General features: G+C 51.5%; 1 protein-coding gene across 12 annotated transcripts in view; it reads right to left on the bottom strand.

Moving 5' to 3' along the window:
* GIGYF1 (GRB10 interacting GYF protein 1) overlaps positions 1-22,654 on the bottom strand; it is a 35,964-nt gene extending 13,310 nt beyond the window's left edge. For 9 of the 12 annotated variants that reach the window (XR_012897471.1, XM_075907709.1, XM_075907716.1 and 6 more), the window contains exons 1-13: positions 22,508-22,654; positions 7,036-7,207; positions 6,433-6,499; positions 6,256-6,338; positions 5,720-5,849; positions 4,866-4,961; positions 4,421-4,532; positions 4,057-4,165; positions 3,940-3,980; positions 3,336-3,545; positions 2,811-3,031; positions 2,386-2,521; positions 2,085-2,285 (exon numbers count right to left, since the gene is read on the bottom strand). Coding sequence is in view for 11 of the 12 variants with exons in the window: in XM_075907709.1 (XP_075763824.1) it covers positions 2,085-2,285; positions 2,386-2,521; positions 2,811-3,031; positions 3,336-3,545; positions 3,940-3,980; positions 4,057-4,165; positions 4,421-4,532; positions 4,866-4,961; positions 5,720-5,849; positions 6,256-6,290 (1,291 nt within the window). In the remaining variant the exon portion in view is untranslated. The remainder of the gene's footprint in view (positions 1-2,084; positions 2,286-2,385; positions 2,522-2,810; positions 3,032-3,335; positions 3,546-3,939; positions 3,981-4,056; positions 4,166-4,420; positions 4,533-4,865; positions 4,962-5,719; positions 5,850-6,255; positions 6,339-6,432; positions 6,500-7,035; positions 7,208-22,507) is intronic. The other 3 variants (XM_075907712.1, XM_075907717.1, XM_075907711.1) reach the window with 2 other exon arrangements.
* Between the last annotated feature and the right edge of the window lie 741 nt (positions 22,655-23,395).

Here is a 23,395-nt window from a genome sequence, read left to right as displayed (position 1 = left end):
AGGCGAGGCATCAAGGAAGGAGCCTTTGGCAACTTGGGATGGTGTCGCCCAAATGCCACTGACCTGGAGGCCATGGCAGGTCCTCCTGGGCCTGATGATATGCCCAGGGGTCCAGAACAGCCTCTGTGGTGGAGGCTATCATGGCTACCACTGCATGCTACCATTGTATGGTAAGATGGTCTTCTGGAGCGGACGGACTCCTCTTCAGAGAACAATGATGCTGAAGGTGAAGACCAAAGTGGGGCCAATGAACCTTGCAGCAGGTCTCAGTACCAAGAAGAGGAAGAGCAGGACTGATGCCAGGGGAAACATGGTGAGGACCTGTGAGCACTCTCTGTGCTGGTGATTGGTACTGTGATCCCGACATCAAGGAGGACCAGGGCTGAAGCCTTGTGCGTGGAGATGATGACACCTCACGCCTTTGTGCCAGTGGGTGGTGTAGGATGAAAATTTCTGAGGCAGGCTATGATATTCTGTTAAGAACCCCTATTGTAAATTTGGAGTCTGGACTGGCACACACAGTACATGATGGTTACCCCCCCCCACACACACACACCCACCCACCCCCCACCCCCACCCCTCCCGGTGGGAGACAGGACATGACACATTCAATGCTGCTAGGGATAACTGTGCCATTGTTAAGTACTTTTAATGTCTCTGCTTTAATCCCCAGATGGACCACATCCTACAGAGACACCTTTTTGAAGCTGACAGACATATCACCACTTAACTGATAATTGATGTCTGCTTTGTTTAAATACTTGTTTTACTGGAAACACTATGGGTACGTCTACACTGGCCCCTTTTCCGAAAGGGGCATGCTAATTTTACAGGTCATAATAGGGAAATCCGCGGGGGATTTAAATATCCCCCGCGGCATTTAAATAAAAATGTCCGCCGCTTTTTTCCGGCTTTTAGAAAAGCCGGAAAAGAGCGTCTACAGTGGCCCCGATCCTCCGGAAAAAAGCCCTTTTCCGGAGGATCTCTTGTAGGAATAAGAGATCCTCCAGAAAAGGGCTTTTTTCCGGAGGATCGGGGCCAGTGTAGACGCTCTTTTCCGGCTTTTCTAAAAGCCGGAAAAAAGCGGCGGACATTTTTATTTAAATGCCGCGGGGGATATTTAAATCCCCCGCGGATTTCCCTATTACGACCTGTAAAATTAGCATGCCCCTTTCGGAAAAGGGGCCAGTGTAGAAATAGCCTATGTAACTTTATATTATTGCTCTTATCTTGCCTTACTATTAGCATCTATCCAGGGGGTCCGGGATCTTCCCCCTCCCATCACTTTGATCTGCTTGCTTCACATATGGTGTCGAGATTCTATTCCTTCAGGTGGGTAGAGACCAGAGCCAGTGTCAAGAGCTGGTGAGCAGTAAGAGTCTCCCCCAGTACTGCTACATGGTACAGCTCCTGCAGCAGGGCTGAGGGACAGCCTTCCTGAGCCAGTGACGAGCAAGCATAATGCAAGCTCCTCCCGGGGACAGGTGCTGGCCATGATGTGACTTGAGGAAGTTCAGGGCCCAGTGCCAATCAGGCAATGGCGAATACCCAATCATCACTGCTGGCTTCCCTCACAAAATTTTGATGTCTCGGTGCCGTAGGCTTCAAAGCCTTTGGCTGCTGTTGCGGTGCCACGATTTCAATGAGAGAGCCTAATTCGAACTACCTACTCTGTGCCGCGTGTAGCTGCGGGCACGGAGTCTGCACTAACGGGGATTTAAAAATGGCAGCGCCCAGCAAGATGCAAATGAAGCCCGGGATATTTAAATCCCAGGCTTCATTTGTGACTTCGAATGCCTACGTTAGCCACCTTAGTTCGAACTAGGGTGGTAGTGTAGACATACCCTAAGGGACTTCATTAGTCCTTCCTCTCAAAATACCACTCCCTGCTTTTAGAGAGTGGCCCAATGTTAGTCCAAAACCCCTTTGTAAGCTTCATGACAGCTTGAGACAAGCCTGGGACCCACCAGAGTTGGGCTGTTAACTCTGGATCCTACAGATGGCAGGTCAGGACCAAGTCTAACAGGCTTGAGCCACAGGAGATGGGAGTGGGGAGGAGAAGGAGATGCATCCCAACCTCCTACCCTGCTTGGTACCTTCCACAGCAGGCTCCTTGTCGCAGGTGCCAATAGGCGCAGTGGGGTCGGAGCCCCCCAGCGGGGCACTCTCACATTCACTAGTGGCAGTGGTGATAGCAGCAGCAAAAGGGGGGCCCGACAGCCAGGGGACACCGGGCGGGGAACAGCACTTCTCCTCCGGGGCACTCGAAGGATCCTTCCTGGCCTCTGGAGGGAGAGAGAATGAGTGACCATCTGATGGGCTGTGCTGCTCTCCCCGTACAGTTGGATGCGTGCCTCCTCCCCTTGAGCCTCCTGTCCGCCATACCTTTTTCAGGGGCCTCCTTCAAGCTGGGCTCAGAGCCATCCCACACATCCTCCTTTAGTTTCAACCTCTCGTCCTCTTCTTGCAGGGGATGGAAGTCGAACTCCTGCTCCTCAGGGATTGGCTCCTTGGGGCTCTTCTGTCAGAGAGGAGGACGTGATGGGTGTCAGAGGTTAAACCAGGATCCCAGCTATACATCCATGGGGGGAGGGAGGTGAAGCATCCTACCCAGGTCCTGTCAATCTGACCACCATTTCTGCCCACTCCCTGGCCCCGTCAACAGCTGGAAGCCAGGACTCCTGTTTTCTCCCCCCACTCTGTGAGGGAAGTGGGGGCTGGTGGATCAGAGCAGGTGAGTGGGAGCAGGGAGCAGGAGGAGGACAGGGAACCAGAACTTTCCTGGCTTCTCCCCCATCCTTTCCCACTACCTTGAGGGGCATGAAGGCACCAGATGAGTCGAAGGTGCCCATCTCCTCGTCCTCGTCGTCCATGCACCACTCAGGCAGTCCATCCTTGTCATCCTCAAAGGCATCACTGCCCCGGTGCCGCCGCCCACCTCGTTCCTCCTCCCGCTCCCGGAAATCGAAGTCGAACTTGCGCCGCCGGCCCTCAGGGTGCTCCCGCCAGCCTGCTGAGCGGGGTGCGCCATCTGAGGGGGGGGTTAGACACTGAGCACAAAGGAGGGACAGCCCTGTGCCAGGGGGACCTGGGCTGTCATAAGGGGTCCTCCTGGCCCTGTCCACAAACTCAGAATGAGGAAGGGACCCGAATGAGGAAGGGACCCACCTAGGCATGCCCAGAAGGGGAAGAGCTCCACCACTGTCCATCCTGCCATGGCCCCGCCCACAAACCCAAAAGAGGGAGAGCTCCACCACTGTCTCTGCCCCCGGCCTGTCATCCCTTGGCCCTGCCCGCAAAGGTCTCGGAGCCCCCTCCCTTGCGACAGGCCTTACCTGGGCTGGCCGACCGCCAGCGATCGCTTTCACGCCGGCCCCCGCTCAGCCGCCAGCTGCCCCCCACAGCTCCCCCAGCGGGGGTGGGGCCAGCACCCCCACCTCCCTCTTCCTCCTCTTCGTGTTCCTCCCGCAGCGTCCGCCAGTTGTTGCTGTCCGAGCGGGCATAGTCCTTGCGGGGGGGTGGCCCCTCCTCAAAGGGAGCCCGGGCTGGGGGTGGAACAGAAAAAGTAGTCAGTGTGGGGACCTGTGACCCCATGACCAGCTTCCCTAGGAGATCCCATGTTCCCTCCCACCTGTAACCACCTACACAGGCCGGCAGCTAAGGAAAGAGCTTCCCCAGCAGCGCACCAGGAAGAGAGGGAGCTCCCTGTGTTGAAGACAGTCCCCTCTTCCTCAGAGTGTCTAGGTGCTACCAGTCAACAGGGGCCCCATTTCTTGAGCATGACTGTGGGATTCCTCCCCCCATCCCAACACGATCTCTATAGGATCCCCAACAGAAAGCATCCCCCCAGGTCTCCCCAAGCCAATCACCAGGACTGACCAGGCTGTTACAGGCCCCATCACTCCCAGTTCCCCCCACAGAGGACCAGGAGCCACCTACTTCCATCTCGACGGGTTGGTTTCTCAAACCTCCGCTCCCCCCTGTCAGAGAGAGAGATTGATCAGAGTTGGCTCCCCTATCCCCATGGGCCTCCAGCCCAAACGTGCCCCAGCTCACCTGTCGTCCCAGCTCTGGCTGCGATGGATCTCTCGGCCCCCACGCCCAAATGCCCCCTCCGCCTCCTCTGGGCTTCTTTGGTAAAACGCGCTCTCGCCTCGGCCCCGGCCTAAGGGGAAAAACAGCTGAGACCTGGGCAGGGGCTTCCCTGCCACCTCCTGGGATCCCAGGAGGTTAGAGGGCAGTCAGGGACAGCCCCTCCCCTTGTCCCAATTCACCTAGCTGAGTCCTCACACCTGGGGCATGCCCACCTCCCTTCCCGCCCCAGTCAGCATTAATCCCATGTCTCCATCTGTGGCATTAGCTTCCCTTCTCTCTTCCCCCCACCCAGTTCTGCTGCCCAGTCCCCAGCCCCCCCAGATACCTCGGCTCCGGGTACTGCCCCTCCCCCGGGAGACTCCTGTGGGGGCAGCTCCACCTCCTTTTCCCATCAGCCTTAGCACTGCCACGCTGTTCACAGACATGGAGAAATTCCTCTGCAACAGAGCCAGGGGCAGCATGATTAGCACAGAGAGATCACTAGATCATGTCTCAGGTGGGAACCAGTGCCCCCCCTAGAGGGGACAGGTCCCATGACCCCATTTCCCACCCCCGTGAGCCAGCCAATCCCTGCCCTAGGGCTGGCCCTCTTTACATAAAAAGGTGTTTGCATTCACCCAGCACAACAGGGCCTCCAATCTCTGTCATGGGAGAGAGGGCTAATTGTGTGCAGCCCCTCGCACGAGGGGATTCTGCTCGGGGGTTGGGGCTGGGATGCCCAGGGGCCCCGATGCCCAGGGGCCCCACAAAGTACTGCCCAGCCCCAATACCTGCTCCTCCTCTGTGAGTGGTACAAGGGCCAGCGGCTGCAGCGGCTCCTCCTGCAGGATGGCAGCGAACTCCTTGTCCAGGATCTCCTCTGGGACCTGAGGAAGGGCAAAGAGAGCAGCTGGGGTGCCACCTATCATGCTGGCTTGGCCACACCCCCTTTTTAAGAATAGCTTCCCCCACACAGCTGTGACCCCTCCCCCTCCCCCCCACTTCACCACAGAGAAAGCTGGGAGGGGAGGCTTAACCAAGCACTGATTTCAGCTCCTGTCTGGGGAACCCATCCATCCCCCAACAACTAGTGGCCCCTCAATGCAGGACACACAGGGCCTCTGCATGGGTCCTCCCGCCACGAACCTTGAAACAGGCTGCCCCCCATAGAGCTGGGCAACCATAACTCCACCTCTGGTCACTGCCATGCCATGAACCCTGGGACACTGTGGGTCACCCCACTGGGCAGCCATAATCCCTCCCCAGCACTATTATGGGAGGAGCCCAGGTGTACTACAGGTTGCCCCATTGGGCATCTATAGCCCTGCCCCGGTCACTGCCATGAGCCCTAGGATACTACAGTCCCACTGGAAACTCTTGCCCCACCTTCTCCTCCCTCCATTTGCCTGGCTTAAGGGAAGCTCCACAGCATGGACTGGGCTTTGGCTACCCACCTTGGCTAGCACCTTAAAGGTAGGTGTTACAAAACCAGCTCCCAGGCACCCCTACCCACAGCCAGGCCTTGGGACTACCTCTTTCCTCAGTTCCCCAAACTCTGTAAGACCCTGGTTGACCCCCTCTTCCCCCCGCCTGGGAATCTGCCTCCTACAACTGGGGCCTCACCATGCAGCTGGGGCACACGCACCTTGTTCTCTTTGACGTAAAGTGCTAGCATCTCTTCTCTGCCGTAGCGATACTCAGCAAGCTTGTACTTTGGCATGGCAGGAGAGGGTGGGGGGGAGGCCAAGCTCCCCCCACTGGACAGCGCACGGAGCCTGAGGGACAGGACAGATGGACAGTCAGCCATGGCATGAGGCGAGGCTCTGGGCATACACAGCCACTGACACACAGCGAGGTCACTGGGGTGTCTGGCCAGCAAGGAGCCTACAAGTCAGAACAGTTTAGACCAGTGAGAGGGTGGGGGAAGGAAACCAAGATGCCTGGGTTCTCTCCCCAGCTCTGGGCGGGGAGTGGGGGCTGGCAGCTAGGACACCTGGGATCTCACCCCAGCTCAGGAGGTCTAGTGGTGGGACAGGAATGAGGGGAGCAGAGCTTTATCACCCTCTTTGCTCTGTGTGTGTGTGTGTGTGTGTGTGTGTGTGTGTGTGTGTGTCCGTCCCCAGCTTCCCTCTTGCCCGCCCGCCCCCCCGCTACCCTCCCCATGCCCTGGCTCCTGCTCACCATTCTGGTCCAAAATTGAGTGTCTCAGCAGCCATCTCCCTCTGTGTGTGCGCTGGATTTGCTTGTGGTTTCCTATGACCTGGCTGGCAAGGAAGAAAACCCAGCGATGAAAGACTGGGAGACCCAGTCTCTGAACTCCTCCCCACTTCCTTGCCCTTCCCACACCCCCTTTCTTACCTGTGCGCTAGAGCCCCGCACTCCTCACCATGGAAAGCTGGGCCAGTAGCAGCACCAACCAGTGAACCTGCAGCAGGGAGACAGAACCCAAAGAGGGCAGAATTAGGATTCAGAACTATCCCCTCGGCCCCCCATTTCACATCCCCCCACCCACCTCTGTCGGCCCCTCCATTGGTCCTCCCAGTGCTGATCCACAGGGGATTGAGAAGGAGACAGCCCCCTCGAGTGGAGCAATGCTCGAGGGGAAAAGATGTAGAGGTCTCTTGGAAAAAGTTCACTGGCCTCCCCAAAACACGGATCCATTTCAGACATGTACCATTACCTAAGGGGTAAATAATTCTACCCACCCCAGCACCATCCAGTATTATCCCCCAAATCCTCCCAGGAACCAGATCTAGGGTCTAGTTGCTCAAGCCCGGTGTATATGTGCGTGTGTGTGTGCGCGCACGCAAGATGGGGCTGGGAGCCAGGACTCCTGGGTTCTCTCTCTGGCTCTGGGAGGGCAGTGGGGCCTGGGGGAAAGAGGGCTGGAAGACAGAATTCTTGTGTTCTCTCCCCAGCCATTTGTGTGTACTGTCTCCCTAGTCCCCAGGAGTTTCTCACCAAGACAGCAGCTGTTTGCTGGGGGATCTCTGAAAGGAGAGGGGTGAGGAACTGGCGTGTGCCCGTCTGTCCAGGTCGCTAACAGAGCAGGGGGTGGGCTGGGGTGCTGATGGAGCTGTTGGCCCTTCTCCCCCCACAACAGAGTCAGAAGCCGGATTCACATTGGGCACAGCTGCAGGAAAAAGAGAGGGGGAGCGTTACTCCACAGGGATGGGTTGGGGGGTGGGGGGACACACACACACAAAGGCACTGTGTTCAGACCCCTGTACCCTGGAGCCCCCAGCACATAGGATGGAGACAATTCTCCAGTCAGTAGTATTGGGCATATGACACACAGCACAACAACAATTTCCATCACACCCACTGGAGGGCACAAAAACATAAGGCACCTATATCACTGTCCTTAGCACAAAGGCAAGGGACTTGTCTCATTATCACCAAAGGCGGGGGAGAGAACCCAGGAGTTCTGGCTCCCAACCCCCCTGCTCTAACCAACTAGACCCCAAACCTGAGACTAGAACCCAGGAATCCTGACTCAGTACATGAATCAGTGTGTGGCAGGGAATTCCATGGACTAGGTCGGCCCACAGTGCTCTCTGAAGCCTGGTTGTGACAGGTTCCATGCCAGCCTGCCCCCATCCCCAGAGACCCTGCTGTGCCTGAGCCTAAAGAACTGCAGTGCAGTCAGTTCAGTCCCAGAAAGTGGGTTGCACAACACCCAGGCCGACTGTTAAGGGAGCCACATGACAAGACTGGCAAACCACAAAAGGCAGAGCAGCCAATCCTCTGGCAGGACTGCTGCAGAAAGTCACACCAGAGCTAACGAACAAACCCTAAACAGGGAGTCACTTGGGCAGAGCCAGGAAGAGAACCCAGGAATTCTGGCACCCAGCTGCCATTCTAACCACTACACCTTAATTCCACCCTTCAGAGCTAGAAACCAACAGGAAACTGCTGCCTCATGTACAATCTGATCACCCCAAGACCTGCAGGACTGTGTGGGTTTTGAGCTAGGGGATTCTATCACAGCCAGGCCTATGTGGTACCTAAGGGGCCCCACTCCAACAGAGACCAGCGGATCTGCATTATTTTAGGTACCACACAGACCCACCTAAAACATAAGAATGGTCAGACTGAGCCAGACCAAAAGTCACTGTAGCCCAGCATCCTGTCCTCCAACAGTGGCCAATGCCAGGTGCCCCAGGGAGTATGAACAGAACAGGAAATCATCAGGTGATCCATCCCATGTCGCTCATGACAAACAGAGGCTGCAACACCATCCCTGCCCAGCCTAGCTAAGAGCCATTGATGGATCTATGGTCCATGAATTTATCTAGCTCTTCTTGAACCCTATTGAAGTCCTCGTCTTCACAATAGGGATGTCACAGTGTGAACCAGTAAATGGATAACTGATGAGCCTAGACTCATGGGTTAACCTTCACAGTTACAAACAGCCCGCCTCCCCCAACCTGCTGCTGGCTCTGTATCAGAGGCAGCAGCAGGGGAAGGGGACGCAGACAGAAATTGGTGCTCGCAGGAAACCGATTGCCCCCTTGCAGGGGGGCAGGCAGGAGCTGCTTTGCATGGGGAGCTAATTTTTAAGCTGGCCCCACACATACTGGCTCCCATGGAACTGCTTGACACCACACCCCACACTGGTGCCTCCGATACAGAGGCAGCATCGGGGGGGAAGAGGGGGGAAGACAGCTCCCCACCAAGCGTAAACGTGTACCTGCTAAAAATTTCAGCAAGTACACATTTACCAATATAAATTAATTTTAATATCCCTGTCGCAACATTCCCTGGCAGGGAGTTCCACAGGTTGATTGTGTGTTACATGAAGAAATACTTCCTTCTGTTTTAAACCTGCTGCCTATTAATTTCATTGGTGACCCCCTTCCCCCAATTCTTGCTTATTCTAACTTTTCCTTATTCACTTTCTCCATACCAGTCATGAGTTTATAGATTTCTATCTTATCCCCCCTTAGTCTTTTCTTTTTAATATGAAAAGTCTGTCTTCTTAATCTCTACTCATACGTCAGCCGTTCCAAACCCCTAATCATTCTTATTGCCATTTTCCGAACTTTCTCCAATGCCAGCATATTTTTTTGAGATGAGGCATCCACACCTGCATGCAGTATCCAAGATGTGGGTATACCACAGATTTATACAGAGGCAATAAGATAATCTCTGTTATCTCTATCCCTTTAATTGGCCCTAACATTCTATTTGCTTTTTACACTGCTATTGAACATTGAGTGGATGTTTTCAGAGAACTATCCACAACGACTCCAAGACCTCTCGAGTGATAATACCTAATGTAGTTCCCATCATTTTGTATGTATAGTTGGGAATGTTTTCTAATATGCATTACTTCCAATCATCTAGCTTTTTGAGATCCTTTTGAAGCTCTTCATAGTCTGCTTTGGACTTTACGTTGAGCAGTTTACAAATTTTGCCACCTCACTGTTTACCCCTTTCTCCATATCACTTATGAATATGTTGAATAGAATTGGTCCCAGTACAAACTCCTGCGGGACCCCACTAGTTACTGCTCTCCATTCTGAAAACTGATCATTTATTCCTACCCTGTTTCCTATCTTTTAACCAGTTATCAGTCCATGAGAGGCCCTTCCCTCTTATCCCATGACAACTTACTTTACGGTAGAGCCTGTGGCGAGGGATATCATCAAATGCTACATTTAACTGGTTAACCCTGCAGCAGCCCCTCCTCTGCCCCCAACGTGGCTGCAGACAGGGTCCAGCCAGCCAGGCCATTTAACCAGTTACCCAATAAGCAAGCCAATAAGCAGCCTGCTTACTGGGTAATTAGTTAACTGGTTTATGTCTTATATCCCTAAGTGGCATAGCTATGCCTCTGCCTCCTTTAACCTGGAACTGGGACTTTGTCTGGCTGTGTGTCTGGGCAGCACCTGGCACAACTGTGCCCTGACCTCAGTTGGCACAGGGATTGTCTCTCTCTGAATGTCTGAGCAGTGCCCGGCATGATGGGGCCCTGATCTCAGCAGGGGCAGGTCTGTCTGTTCCACTGCATCTGGGATTTGGTCAGCTGGGGTTTTCAGCCACAATTGGAGCACACAGAAATAATTACAGATTGGAGGCACCTGTGAGAATCGGATCTGAACAAGATGACAATTTCCGATTCACATCTGGCTAAGATGCTAATAAAGCAAATCTCCACACTGAGCTCTTTCAGCACCATGCTGCGCTACAGTGGCAGGTGAGACGTATCAGACCATCTAAGATGTATCAACATAATTTCCCCAGTGAGATTTCAGATTCAGCAACCCAAGCCAGCAGTGCACAGAGTCTCTCCTGGGAGATATTCTCTCACGCACACAAAAGCTATCGGTGTTCAGGTCTCTCATCCAGTCCCACAACCCCCTCTAATGATTACTCAAGTTTAACAAACAGATGTTTCTCTCTTAGGATGGCGACATGGCATGATGGGGGCCCCGATCCCTTACTGTACCACAGACATTGCTTTCTGGGCCCAAATACTTGTTCACATTAGAGGATGAACTTGCTGCTTTTACAAGATGTGAAGATAAACACCCACAGTCATCCCTCCCCAGTTCCAACCAACAGACTCTGCTCTCCTCCCAGGAGAAGCCAGGAGTCTGGCTCCCAGCTCTAACCCATTAGCCCTCACTCCTCTCCCAAAGCTGGGGAGAGATCCCAGGTGTCCTGGCCTCCTGCTTTAACCAACTACACACCCCTCTCCATCTTGGTAGAAACCACAAGATAGAGAGCCAAGTTTCTGAGAAGCAAGTGACAATTTTGGATGTCTAACTTGTCTAATTTTCATGGGATCAGTGCTCAGTGCTTTCAGAAAGATTCCCATCACCCCAGCCAATGTCTCAAGTCTGAACCCTCTCCCCCCAAAAAATAATTCATTTCCCAACTAACACCACTGTGGGTGGACTCCCTGTGGTTTGATGGCTTTGGATGCAGACCAGAATGCCTATGGCAAACACAAGATTGGATGGAGTATGGAGGTAAGTGGTGAAACTCCAGCCTGTGTGACACAGGTGATCAGACTAGGCCTAAATAGAGTCTATTTGGCCAGAAGAGACCACTAACAATGTAATCCCTACACCACACATCAAGAGTCACAGGCCCTGACCACGCAAAGTGCAACACGCAGTGCACCTCCTCTAGCGTGTCAAATACCCCAGTAACAATGGTCCTGGGTGAAACCAAACAGAATCCAACAAACACACACCGAAACAAAAAAAAAAATACAGGACTATGTAGCACTTTAAAGACTAACAAGATGGTTTATTAGATGATGAGCTTTCGTGGGCCAGACCCACTTCCTCAGATCAAATAATGGAAGAAAATAGTCACAACCATATATACCAAAGGATACAATTAAAAAAAAAAATGAACACACATGAAAAGGACAAATCACATTACAGAACAGAAGGGGGATGTGGGGGGGGGGGGAAGGAAGGTGAATGCCAGTGAGTTAATGATATTAGAAGTGGGGAAGGGGAAATGTCTGTGAGTTAATAGTATTAGAGGTGATAATTGGGGAAGCTATCTTTGTAATGGGTAAGATAGTTGGAGTCTTTGTTAATTCCCCTGCGGAGAGTGTCGAATTTTAGCATGAATGCCAGTTCAGAGGATTCCCTTTCAAGTGCAGATTTGAATGTCTTCTGAAGTAGGATGCAGGTTAGCAGGTCATTCAGACAGTGTCTTTTCTGGTTGAAATGACAAGCAACTGTTTTTTCTTTGTGATCCTGTCTAATGTCTGTTTTGTGGGCATTGATTCTTTGGCGAAGTGTCTGAGACGTTTGTCCAATGTACATAGCAGACAGACACTTTCGGCACATGATAGCATAGATTATATTTCTGGAGGCGCAGGAATATGTATTCTTGATCTTATAACTCACTTGGTTAGGCCCAATAATGGTGTCAGCAGAGTGAATATGTAGAGAAAGCTGGCAGCGGGGTTTGTTGCAAGGGAAAGTACCAGGGTTGGTATTAGTGTGGTATGTCCTGTGGTTGTTGGTAAGAATCATCTTGAGGTTAGGTGGTTGTCTATAGGAGACTACGGGTCCGTCTCCCAGAGCTTCTTGGAGTTTAGTGTCCTGTTCCAGTATAGGCTGTAATCTATTGATAATGTGTTGGACAGGTATAAGTTGGGAAACAAAAAAGGGTCCAAGCCAGCATAGTGCCAGCAGACAAACAATTTTCTCAAAGCTGTCACACTGTATCTGACCACTCAGGACACTAAAGTAAATCCGCAGGCACCACCTTAAGGGAAGCACTTAAATTACTAACTCCACTAGCCACAAAAAAACCATGACACTGGTTTTATGGCTCATTTAAATTTCTCACCACCACTGGCTAACCCTTAATTCCCCACTCCATTTTATGTGGTCACCCACAACGTGGGTTAACCACTTTTGCTCAATCATCTATAGTAACTTGGATATAGCTCAAACACACTAGTTTCCTTTCTGAAGAACTCCATGAAGCTCAAACATTTTTGGCTCCCCCCAATAAACACTGGGGCAATAAAAGACAACCCACTCAAAGAGATGACCTCACTCACATTGTCTCAATTCATGAATGCCCCAAGCAAGAGAATTTCAGCTAACCACGAATCCAGAACTTAGGGCTAAGTTAGAGCGTGTTTCAAAAGAAACCCAAGTCTTGGTTTAAAAGATCCTAAGTGACAGAGTATTCCCCTCTACCCAGCATATGTTTATAGATCATCCCCCTCAGTGCCATCCTGGGGGCATGTCTCCAGAAGGACAAGAGGATGGTTCCTGTCTAAACTACTCTGACCATGAGTTCTTGCAATGCTTTTGTTGTGGCTGCACCCAGCACCCTGACAAGAATGCACCCCCAACACCCGACCTTTCTTCTTCATCCCCACAGTTAAGATCTCTAACTTACAGCAACCTCCCCTGGCCTTGATAAGTGTGGCTCACCTGACTCCTTTCACGCTAACACTGTCCAGCTCATTCTCCTAGCCTGCCACATTGACCATGGCCCCTGCATCTCTCCACTGGCTCCCCTTTCTCCATGAAACTTAAGCTACGTGTCTTTGCTTTCCAGGCTCTTCACCACTGACCTCCACTCAACTGATCATCTCGCTCAGCATGGTGCCTCCCATCAAGCCAACGCCGCCAGTCCCCATCGTTCACTTCAGCCCTTCTACCATGCTGCCCCTTGCACAGCTCCTTGTGAACCCTAGAGCACCCTCACTCTGATCTTTACATATTCTTTGGACATGACACTTACCAAAAAACTCAACGGTCGTGTACTAGCCAACACCGTCCTGTTATCCCCCAGTGGGGCTCTTGTTCATTTCAAAAGGAGAATTGCAGCAGAAACGGTGTGAGCGGAGACAGCTTCAGTCCCTGCTCACACTGTTTCCTGTTGTACCTTTACGTCCCTTGCCCCCTGTGGAAATGGTGTTGGGGAGGAACAGGCTTTTAAGCCGGCTCCCATCAGCAACGTCTCCTGGTCTCCCCACTTGCTGCCTCTCTCTGATAGAGGCAAGGGGTAGGGGGCTGGGGGGAGTGACTAGTCACATCACTAGTTGACTATCCAATAAGCATAAGCTTATCAGATAGTCAACTAGACACTTACATTCCTAATTCATAGGTCACAACGGTTCCTTCCAGCTTTGGAATCATCTAGTTCAGAGCTAATAACCCCAGAGCTACAAAGTGATCAGTCAAACACACACCTCATTCAGAATGGAAAGTGCACAGAAACCAAAAAAAGGCAAATACAGTCCAGTACTAGGTTAAACTATTTAAAAACATAGGGACATTAAAAAAATTGACAAAGAAAGGAAGCTGTTTCTGTGCTTCTTCCATTTAAATTAACAGGGTAAAAACCAGCATTTTTCTTCAGAACAGTAAAGTTTCACAGCTGACTTGAGTCAATGTTCAGTTTGTGAACTTTTGACAGAACCACCAGAACATTTTGTTTAGTTACAGACAACCTCTGTTCCCAAGGCAGTTGTAATGGTGAGGTTCTACTGTCCTCAGACCTCAGGGTGTCAAATTAGCCATCAGCATAACCCAAATGAGCCATAGCAGTGCAAATTCATCATTTCAGTTATTGTAGTATTTTCTTCTTTTTCTATTTTAGAATAGAATAAAAATCTGTATGTCCATCCATCTGTTAGTCCACTGTTCAAGAAAATCTCATAAATGGTAAGTGCTAGGACCAACAAACTTGGCATGCAGCTTCCTCTTATAACTGAATGCAGTGTCAGGGTTTGGTTGTGCCAGGACAATGGGAAATGCCTGGCATTCGATCATTTCTCCTAAAGTGGAAAGGGGAGGTCTGGCAGGAGGAACAGTTATACTGCAGAATGACCAGAGAAGGGCAGCAAGGGGCCAGAAAGGGGGATGGGACAGCTATAACCCCATTGGACCATCAGGGAGCATGGGTGGAGAAAGGGACAGCTATCTGCTCTATATTTCAGAGAGTTTGTCTATTTCTGTGTCTGTCTGTCCCCCAGCCAGGGAAGATGCACCCCTCCCCAACTGTTTCCATAGTAACTGTAGCAGTCAGGGACAGGCACTATTCATCTGGCCCCAAGGGCTGAGGTTGTCCTCTCTCCTCAGGCAGCCTGCATACTGAGCCCCTCATTCTCAACCACACCTCAGAGCAATGATTTAAATAAAGAAAAACAAAACTTATTTGGAGTCAAGAACTCAAGCAATGCCAGGTAAATCTTCTAGTAGATTCATACATAAACAGTATGATGGGGAGCTATATTACTATTCTCAAAGCAAAACGAAAGACCAAGTATTATTATTTTATCAACTACCATTGGTTAACATAGAAGAAGCAGCTTGATTGGTTAACTGTTAAATCACAGTGCTTTAACATCACGTGTAGAAAAGAGGAGACACCCTAAAAAGCCACTTGCAGCTCACAAGCCTGAGCTGGAGTATCATTGATCTAATCTGACCTCCTGGATGACATAGGCTGGACAACTGCCTGGAATTCATTTCCAACTGACCTAAAGAAGAGCTTTTGAAAAAAAAATCCAAAGTGGCAATCCCTCTGGAGCTAGCACTGTGCCAATGAAATACAAACCAGGTAGCAACCAAGTCTAGCCAAATCTAAAGGCTGCATCAAACACTAAACTAATGGTAGCCCTTTAAAATTAAAGAACAAATCTATTCACCAGACCATAAAAACAAGCCTGGCTCCTTGTTCCACCTACTGAGGCATGGAAGGATTAGATTTTTATCAGTAAATGTTGGTAAACAATTTCATCATACATACACAAATCCAAGAAAAAATATTTCCACTAACAGAAATTTATAGATTGGCAAAGTACAAAAAATACAGCTTGAAAATGTGTTAGAATTTGTCTGTTTTGATATATGATGTCTACAATGTGTTCTAATGGTTATAAACCTTTAACTTTTTGAATCTCAACAACTGTTATTTAATGACGATAAACATCTATCACCCCCCCTCTACTGTGAATTTAAAAATAAATAGAAGTATTTTAAAATGCCCTAAAGTTCACATTATTTTATAATTGTGATGGATAATATTGAAGTAAAAATTGAATTCTGCTAAGCCTGTACAAACACCAAATGGTACTGATAAAAAGCATAGATGGGAGTAGGTTCCAGGAAAGTAGATATGCATTCAAATATACCCAATTTATTATATATTTGAGTCTGTCTGAGAGCAAGCGAGTATGTCCAGCTGTCCATTTGTTCAAGAATTCCTCCTACACCGTAAGAGACCACCAAATTTGGTATTCAGTAGGAGGGAGTGAAGCTTCCCCCTCCCAATGCATATGGGCAGGGCTCGACAAATACATTCGCCCGTGGCAAGTAGATTTTGCCAGCTGGTGAATGCAGGGGCGGACTGACCCAGTGGGCCGTTGTAACGGGCTGGCTGAAGCCCGCACTACGGGCGGCGCAGCCCCATCCAATCCGCCAGCCAGCAGAGGAGCAGAGCGCTGCCGGGGAGGGGGAACTGCGGCAATTCTCAGCGCCGGGCTGCCTGCGTGCAGCTGCGGCGCAAGGAGGCGGAGCACCAGCAGACGCCAGGACGCTCGTGTGACATGGCCCCGCCAATTTTAAAGGGCTGCGGCACGCAGCAGAGCCAGGCTCCAGTCCTGCCACAGCCCCAGCCCCTCACCAGCGACAGACCGCTCCCTGCCGACCACCCGGATTGCTGCGCCCGCTCTGCGCCCCATCTGGCTCCCGCCGCCCATTCCCCACGCCGCCCCTGCACTGTGCACCCCGGATCCTCTGCTCTCCCTCTGGCTCTGCACCGTCCTTGCACCCTGCTCCACCCCCAGCTCTGTGCTGCCCGTTCCCTGCACTGCCCCTAGACCCTGATCCCTCTGCCCCTCCCCTTCCCCGCATTCCATTCCCCGTGCCTCCACTACACCCCACACATTGCTCCCCCCGATCCCTGCGTCCCTCTGCCTCTGTGCCTCCTGTTCCCTGTGCCACCCGTTCCTCCCTCCCCCTACTGTTCCCTGCACCCCTCTGGCTCTGTGCTGTCCCTGTACCCTGTTTCCCCTGTGGGTTAGGAGTGAGGGGTGCTTGTCCATAGGGAGGGGTTGGACAGGGCAGGGAAAAGTCTGCTGTGACCCAGCAGCAAGTGAAAGGGGGAGTTCACTTGAAGCGTCTTTGCCTTTATGGAAAAAAATTAATAAAAATGCTATTTGCTATTTATAGGGCTAAAATGCTGAGACAAAAATAAAACAAACAAACAAAAACCATTGCAAAATGCAAACGTGTATAAGACAACAAAAAAGGGGGGGGGAATGTTTTGCTTGGCCCTGGGGGAGGGGAAGCGGCTGGGCTGGGCTGTGGGGAGGGGAGAGGAAAAATATGGGGAAGGGGCTTGTGCTGAGGAGAGGAGAGGGGAGGAGGTCAGGAGAAGAAGAAGAAGAAAGGGGAAGGCACCAAGGGACAGGGGTGCAGGAGAGACAAATCCCAGGGGGCCAAGTGCAGACAATGGGGCAAAGGGGAGGTGTCAGTGGGAGGGGGGAACAGGGTGATGCTGGGAGAGGAGAGGGTAAGGGCACTGGGGGCTAGAGGGAAGAAGGGGAGGTGCTGGGAAAAGGCTTGAAAGAAGGGGTGGGCATGAGGAAGGTGGAGATGGAGCAAGGCATGTGTGAGGGCACAGGGGCATGAGGGGAATGGGGGTATCAGGGAAAAAGGGGGCAGGGGAAGTGAAGGAAGGGGGAGGAACCAGGAGGGTGCAGGTGCCAGGAGATTCTGGGGATGAAGCAGAAGGGCAGACACCTGCAGGGGAGGGACCAGCACCAGAGGAGAGAGGAAGGGCAGGTGTGTAGAGGGAGGTGTTAGGAGAGGGGATGAGGAGAGGTAGCTCACTTGATCAGAGTGGGGCTACTGGAGGAGTGCGCACAGGGCGGAGAGAAGGACTTGTGGAGGGAGGCTGCGGGCAGCGAGAAGGGCAAGAGTCAGGACAGCAGAGGAGGGTGAGGGGTTGGGGGGCAGCAGGCACCAGGGGAGCTCATGGAGCAAGGGGAGGAGACATGGCAGCAGAGAGAAAAGGTAGAAGTTTATAAGATATGTATTAATAACTTGGGTGATATTTATTAAGAACGTATTAGCAATTACTGTTCTTATTAGGAATTTACGCCATTAAAAAACAATTGGGGGGAGGGGAGGAGAGGCTGGCGAGTCCCCTTTCTGTCTGGCGAGTAGGGTTTTCCATAATTTGTCAAGCCCTGCCTACGGGAATGTATAAAACCATACAGAAAAGAGAATCACCAGGCAAGTGAAAACGGCTGGCTGGCCTCCAACCCCCGGTCAGGACTGGCCCAGTTCCTCCCCACACCATTTGTATGAGAACATTGCTGGCTATTCCCCTTCAGCAGAGTGAGAGGAAAAATGAAGAGTTTGTTCCATTCTTCAATCAGTCTAGGGAGCACAGGGGACAGACAAATCTGGACCTGCATCAGCCAGGGGACATGCACCCTGCCTCTATCTACACCTACTGGAGCTGCAGTGGCTATGGAGAGGTGCTTCTCATTTGGCCCAAGCTACTGTGTTGAGAGGGGGGCTGAGGTAGTCCTCCGGGGCAGCCTGCATACTGAACCCCTCATCTCCAGCCCCACCCCAGAGCAATGATTTAAATGAAGCATAACAAATATTAATTGAGTTAAGGACCAAAGTAATACTGGGTAAGTAGTTCATAAATAGGCTTTGATTTCTTAATAATCTTGGATGGATAGTTTTTTAAGCATTATCAATTTAAATTTGCACATGACTATGCAAAATTTGGAGTTTAGAGGCTTTTTGTGTTTTTACCAATTTAAAGGTTCATCTTTGTAGGAAACTGGGAGGAGTCAGTTAGCAATTATTTAGTTACAATAGAGTAAGGTTCACAAGGTTAAAAGCTTTATATCTATTAAAACTAGAGATGTGAAAATGTAACCATTACACAGTTAATTACTGAGCCTGGGCTCATCAGTTAACATTCATGATTTCATGCAGGCTCCTGGTTTGGGGAGGGAGCTGGCTTAAGCACCTCCCCCAGCATCGCACTGCTGCCTCTGTATCAGTGGCAACAGCACATGGGCAGAGGGCAAGGTGTTGGGCTGCGACCCTGAGAGTAACCATGTAACTACTGAAATTTTCAGCAGTTACACGATTACTTTATTAAACACACTAACATTCCTAGTTAAAACACATTGTCAACATTGCACATCAAAGCAGACATCAATTAGACAGGCAACACCCATCCCACAAATATTTCCATGGATAAATGCAATTCATAGACGGCAAAGAAAGAAAAACACTGCTTGAGAATGTATTAGTTTGATGTAAGCCACGTTATTTTCACTTTACCTGTCTGGAAATTTCAAAGAGCAACAGAAACATTTTTTTATATGGGTTGTGTGTGTCCCGTGAAAATGACATTTACAGAAAACTTCTAATAAAAAAACTTCTAACTTTCAAAGTCCACTAATAATTGTCCACAAACCACTTAGCACATTTTAAACAAACATCCTTAATGCTGACCTGTATCCCTGTCCCAAATCAAATACTCAGTTCCCACAAGCATAGTCATGCTCCAAAGACAGCCTTAACAATCTCATCTGTGCTTCCCTCCACACCTGTCTCATCCAGCTCCCCTCCCCCACCCCAAACTCAACACACCTCTAAAGTCATTGCAGCACTACCATGACATTTGGTGCCATCAGTTTGTTCACTCTGTGCATGACACTTCTTCCTATCCCTGCTTCTGTATGATCTCATAGCAGAGACCATCTGCAACTCTGTGTTTGTACAGCGCCTTGCGCAAGGGGATACCTTAGACCAAGAACAGGATCCTTTGAATAAAGATTAACAACAACAATCTATTCAAATGTACCCCCCCATGAAACAAGCGTAAGTTTCTAGACAACCTTAGCTGAGACCTGTTCACAGCCCATTTTACCCATTCGTATCCACATTGAACCAGACCATGTACCTTTCCATTGTCAGAGGTAACATACAGATACAGTTATAACAAACACATCTTGCGCCAACTCCAGACAGCATCATGGCTGGACAAACTCTTGTACACCCCAAGCTGGTGTCTTGTCTGACTGTTCACATAGCACAAATCGGAGAACTGACTGTCCCAGGTTTCCTGTATCAAGCCCAAATTTCTGCTTGATACGGAGCATATCATTTAGAAAGACACTCCCCAAACCCGATTCAAACTCCAGGAGCGGGAGAACCCACTCATCAGTTGCTGCAATGGGTCAGTTGCTGCAATAGGTTAATTTTAAGAATGTTGAAGAGCAGTTATTTGGCTAATTGTGTAGTCGATGCAATGTCAGCCCAGTAGCAGCCCCTGTTCGAGGCAGTTGGGACTGCTGCTGGAGAAGCCTCTGCCCATGGCCAGCCTGAGCCACTGCGAACAGGGACTGCTTTGCAGCACCAGCCCCTGTCTGCGAGGGAACAGGGACCCAGCTCTCCACTGGGACCCCAGAGGACAGGGACTGCTGCCAGACCAGTCTCAGCCCACAGCAGCCTCCCCTACACCACCCCCCTCCTGCTGCCTCTGACAGAAGCATCAAGGAGTGGGGGAAATGAGTAGTTGAGTAATTGACTTGACTACCTAATAAGCACAGCCTTATCAGGTAGTCGAATACTCAACTCCTCGATTATATCCCTAGTTAATTTCCCTCCCTGGTCCAAAGCTGTGACTTGTTTCTAGTGTGAATTAATCTCACTGCAGCTCCCCAGCACTGAGTCACCCTCAGAGAGCTCTCTCCCCACAATAGAGACCAGGATCAAGTCACCTTTTCATGGTCTCTTGGATTACTCCAAACCCAGCCCCAATGCAGATTTTAAAATTGCATTTCTGCCTCTCAGGGCAGCGAGATGACAACACTGAAATGCAGCATCTAAAGCTGGGAGACCAAGATCCCAGGTCTAAGCCCAGCCCTGCAGCAGAGCCCTGGTGACCATGTCTCCCAAGCTGTATTGAGGGAACAGACTTAGTAAACCACAGTCACTCTATCAAGCTGGCAGTTTTCAGGTGCCCCATTGGGGTCTAGTGGTTACACCCCTTTGACCAAGCATTCCTAGTAGTGAGTAATGTGACAGATGGCAGCAAAGCAGAGGCGGAGCGCACACAGGCTCTCATACTAGCCAGGACTTCATCTGGACCTCAGGATGACCAATGGGGAGCAGCCTGTAAGCTCTTCCAGCACAGGTTTGTATAGCACTTGTCCCAGAGGAAGCAACACCACTGCACTGGTATGCCAGGGTTCTCTCCCCAGCTCCGCCACCATCTGATTGCTTTCCCTTCACTGTGCTTCAGTTTGCCCTCACAACGTTAGGCCAAGCTATACAGGGTTCCTTGCATGCGAGGAGCCCCCTGCACAAAGGGCAGCCCCTGAGCTCACCCAGCAGGGGCCTGTGCACCACCTGGCACAACTGGGGGGCCCCTTGAGCTCAGTTGGCAGGAGGAGGCTATGCAGCACAGCTGTAATACAGGGCTCCCCCAAATCCCTGTTATTGTTATAATACAGCCAATGAATTCTGCACCTACTCTTATGCCAAGATATTTTATGCAGCGCCACATTTGTTTTCATGCTTTACACCCGCAACTCATTTTTCTGAAAGTCAGCCATGCCAGTGTTGTATAGCTCAGAAAGTTTCCTGCTGCCCTGAGCATCTACAAACTCGCTTGGGTACCTAGCCCCAGTGCAGAATAGAGCAGACACTTGAGTGGTGGGCAGAGACCCCAAGGGACCATTGTGAATATCTACTCTGACTCTCTGAAGGCAGACCCAAAGCAGGGTTTTCAGGAATACAGCCTGGAGAGTACACTCCAAAACCTTAGTATGTTGTCCCAATGAGTCATTACCCACCATGTCAAAAACGAACACCTTATTTCCAACAAGACCGTTCCCCCAGTTGGTCTTCCCAAGAACAACTTGTTCATACGTAAACTCCTTTGCCAGCTAAAAGTGTCTTTCATTCCCTCAGACAACAGCCACATCAGTGCCTAGCACAACAGGGGCCGACCCCTGATCTCATCTGGGTGGGTGGGGGTGTGCCTATGCAACATGTGGCACAACCAGGGACCACAATCTCAGTGCGACACCCAGCAAAACAGGGGACGTGATGTTTGATGTAACAGGCTTGGGGCTTTTCAATTCCATTGGCATCTCAATTCTTTCAGTAAATCCCTGCAACTATAGGTGAGACCTAGAAATTCATGCAAGAGCAAGGAGCCAACACATATCTAGGCAAAAAGGCAGAGGCTGGCTAGACTGCCAGTTGTGCAGAAGGGCAGCAAGACAACCAGCACCCACGACACACGTCCCTGCAATGGAAGGTAGCTAGAGAAATACCCCACACACACAGCCTGGGAAAGGGAGCCTGAACAACAAGAAACAAGGGGGCTTCTGAGGCCCCCCACAACGAGTCCCTCCCCCCAATTTGTCCACCAGCCCTGGAATGGGAAAGTGGGGTAACAAGAAAAGTTTGACACAGCAATGTCTGGGCCAATTCTACAGCCACAGTCAGGAAAGGGGACCAACCCAGAAGATCAATGCACATCCCTGGGCAGAGGGGAACCAATGCACAGCACTTGGGGGGCAGAGGCGCATCCTTGAGGGAAGGGGGCAGGCAGGGGTCTGCACAGCATCCGCAAGGAGGCAGCCCCACCCCTAGCACTCCACTTCCAGGAACATTTGCGTAGGAGGGGGGTGAGCCGGGACAGCACCCCCACACCCGAGGGCTGGCACCAAACACCCCTCAGCCGATTCCCCCAAGGGTTCCCCCTTCCCTGCCCTCCCGATGGCACCCCACTGTCCGCCTCCCAGGGCTTTGCGGGCATGTCGAGGAGGGGCCGCCCCAACCCCTCCGCGGGGCCCGGCCCGGGATTTCTAGGGCCCCCTCCCCACGGTATCTCCATAGCGACGGGCCGGGTAAGGAAGGGCCCCGTGTCTCACCGCGGCGCCCAGCGGGGGGCGGGGCCTGGCGCGGAGGGGGCGGGGCCTAGCCGCGCGCGCGGCAGGAAGGCGGGGGGGGGACTCCGGGTCTCTCGCCGCCGCCGCCGCCTATCGCCGCTTGTTTGTGTTTGTACCAAGATGGCGGCACGGAGCCCCGTCACGTGACGAGGGAACGCGGAGGGGGAGCTCAAGGGCCCACGTGACACAGGAGCTCGGCCGCAGGAGGAGGGTGTCACGTGATGGGGTGGAGCCCGCAGAGGAGGGGGAAGCGCGGGAGCCACATGACAGGGGAGAAGCCAAATTGCCGCCCGGCTCGCGTGACCCCGCGCTTCGCTATGGCCGCGCGCGTATCTCTCCTTCCCCACCCCCTCCCGGCGCCACCATAGTCCTGCGCAGGGAGGCTAAAGCAGCCCCCGCGCCACAGCGTCACGTGACGGACGACGGCCTTGGCCCGACGTACTACCCAGGTCACGCGTTCGGGTCACGTGACGATCCCTTCACAAAACGATGGACCCCCTCCTTAGAAGACGGTGACGTCACCACTCTCCCGAACTGTGAGGTCACCAGTCGGCTTTACCACCAAGACCTGTGGTGCAATTGTCACACACTGTGTCCATGTGATGTCACTACGAGCCCTATGACATCATCAATCTCACGTGATGTCATCACATGGCTTTCTGCTGTCACTGTCCTGCCCTGTGATCTCATCTGCACCATGTCATTGCTTCACCAGATAACGTCTCCAGAAGGCAGTGTGATGTCCTTGTGTCACCTTGCGATGTCAACCCCAGCCCTGTGTTGTCACTATCTCAGCAGCTGCCATTGTGTCACGCTGCCTCAGTAAATAGGGTTACCAGATGGCTTAACAAAAAATACTGAACACCCCCC

This window comes from Pelodiscus sinensis, chromosome 24, assembly GCF_049634645.1.
Source record: "Pelodiscus sinensis isolate JC-2024 chromosome 24, ASM4963464v1, whole genome shotgun sequence".
In the NCBI taxonomy this organism is placed as follows: Eukaryota; Metazoa; Chordata; order Testudines; family Trionychidae; genus Pelodiscus; species Pelodiscus sinensis.
This window is presented reverse-complemented; position numbering and strand designations above follow the sequence as displayed.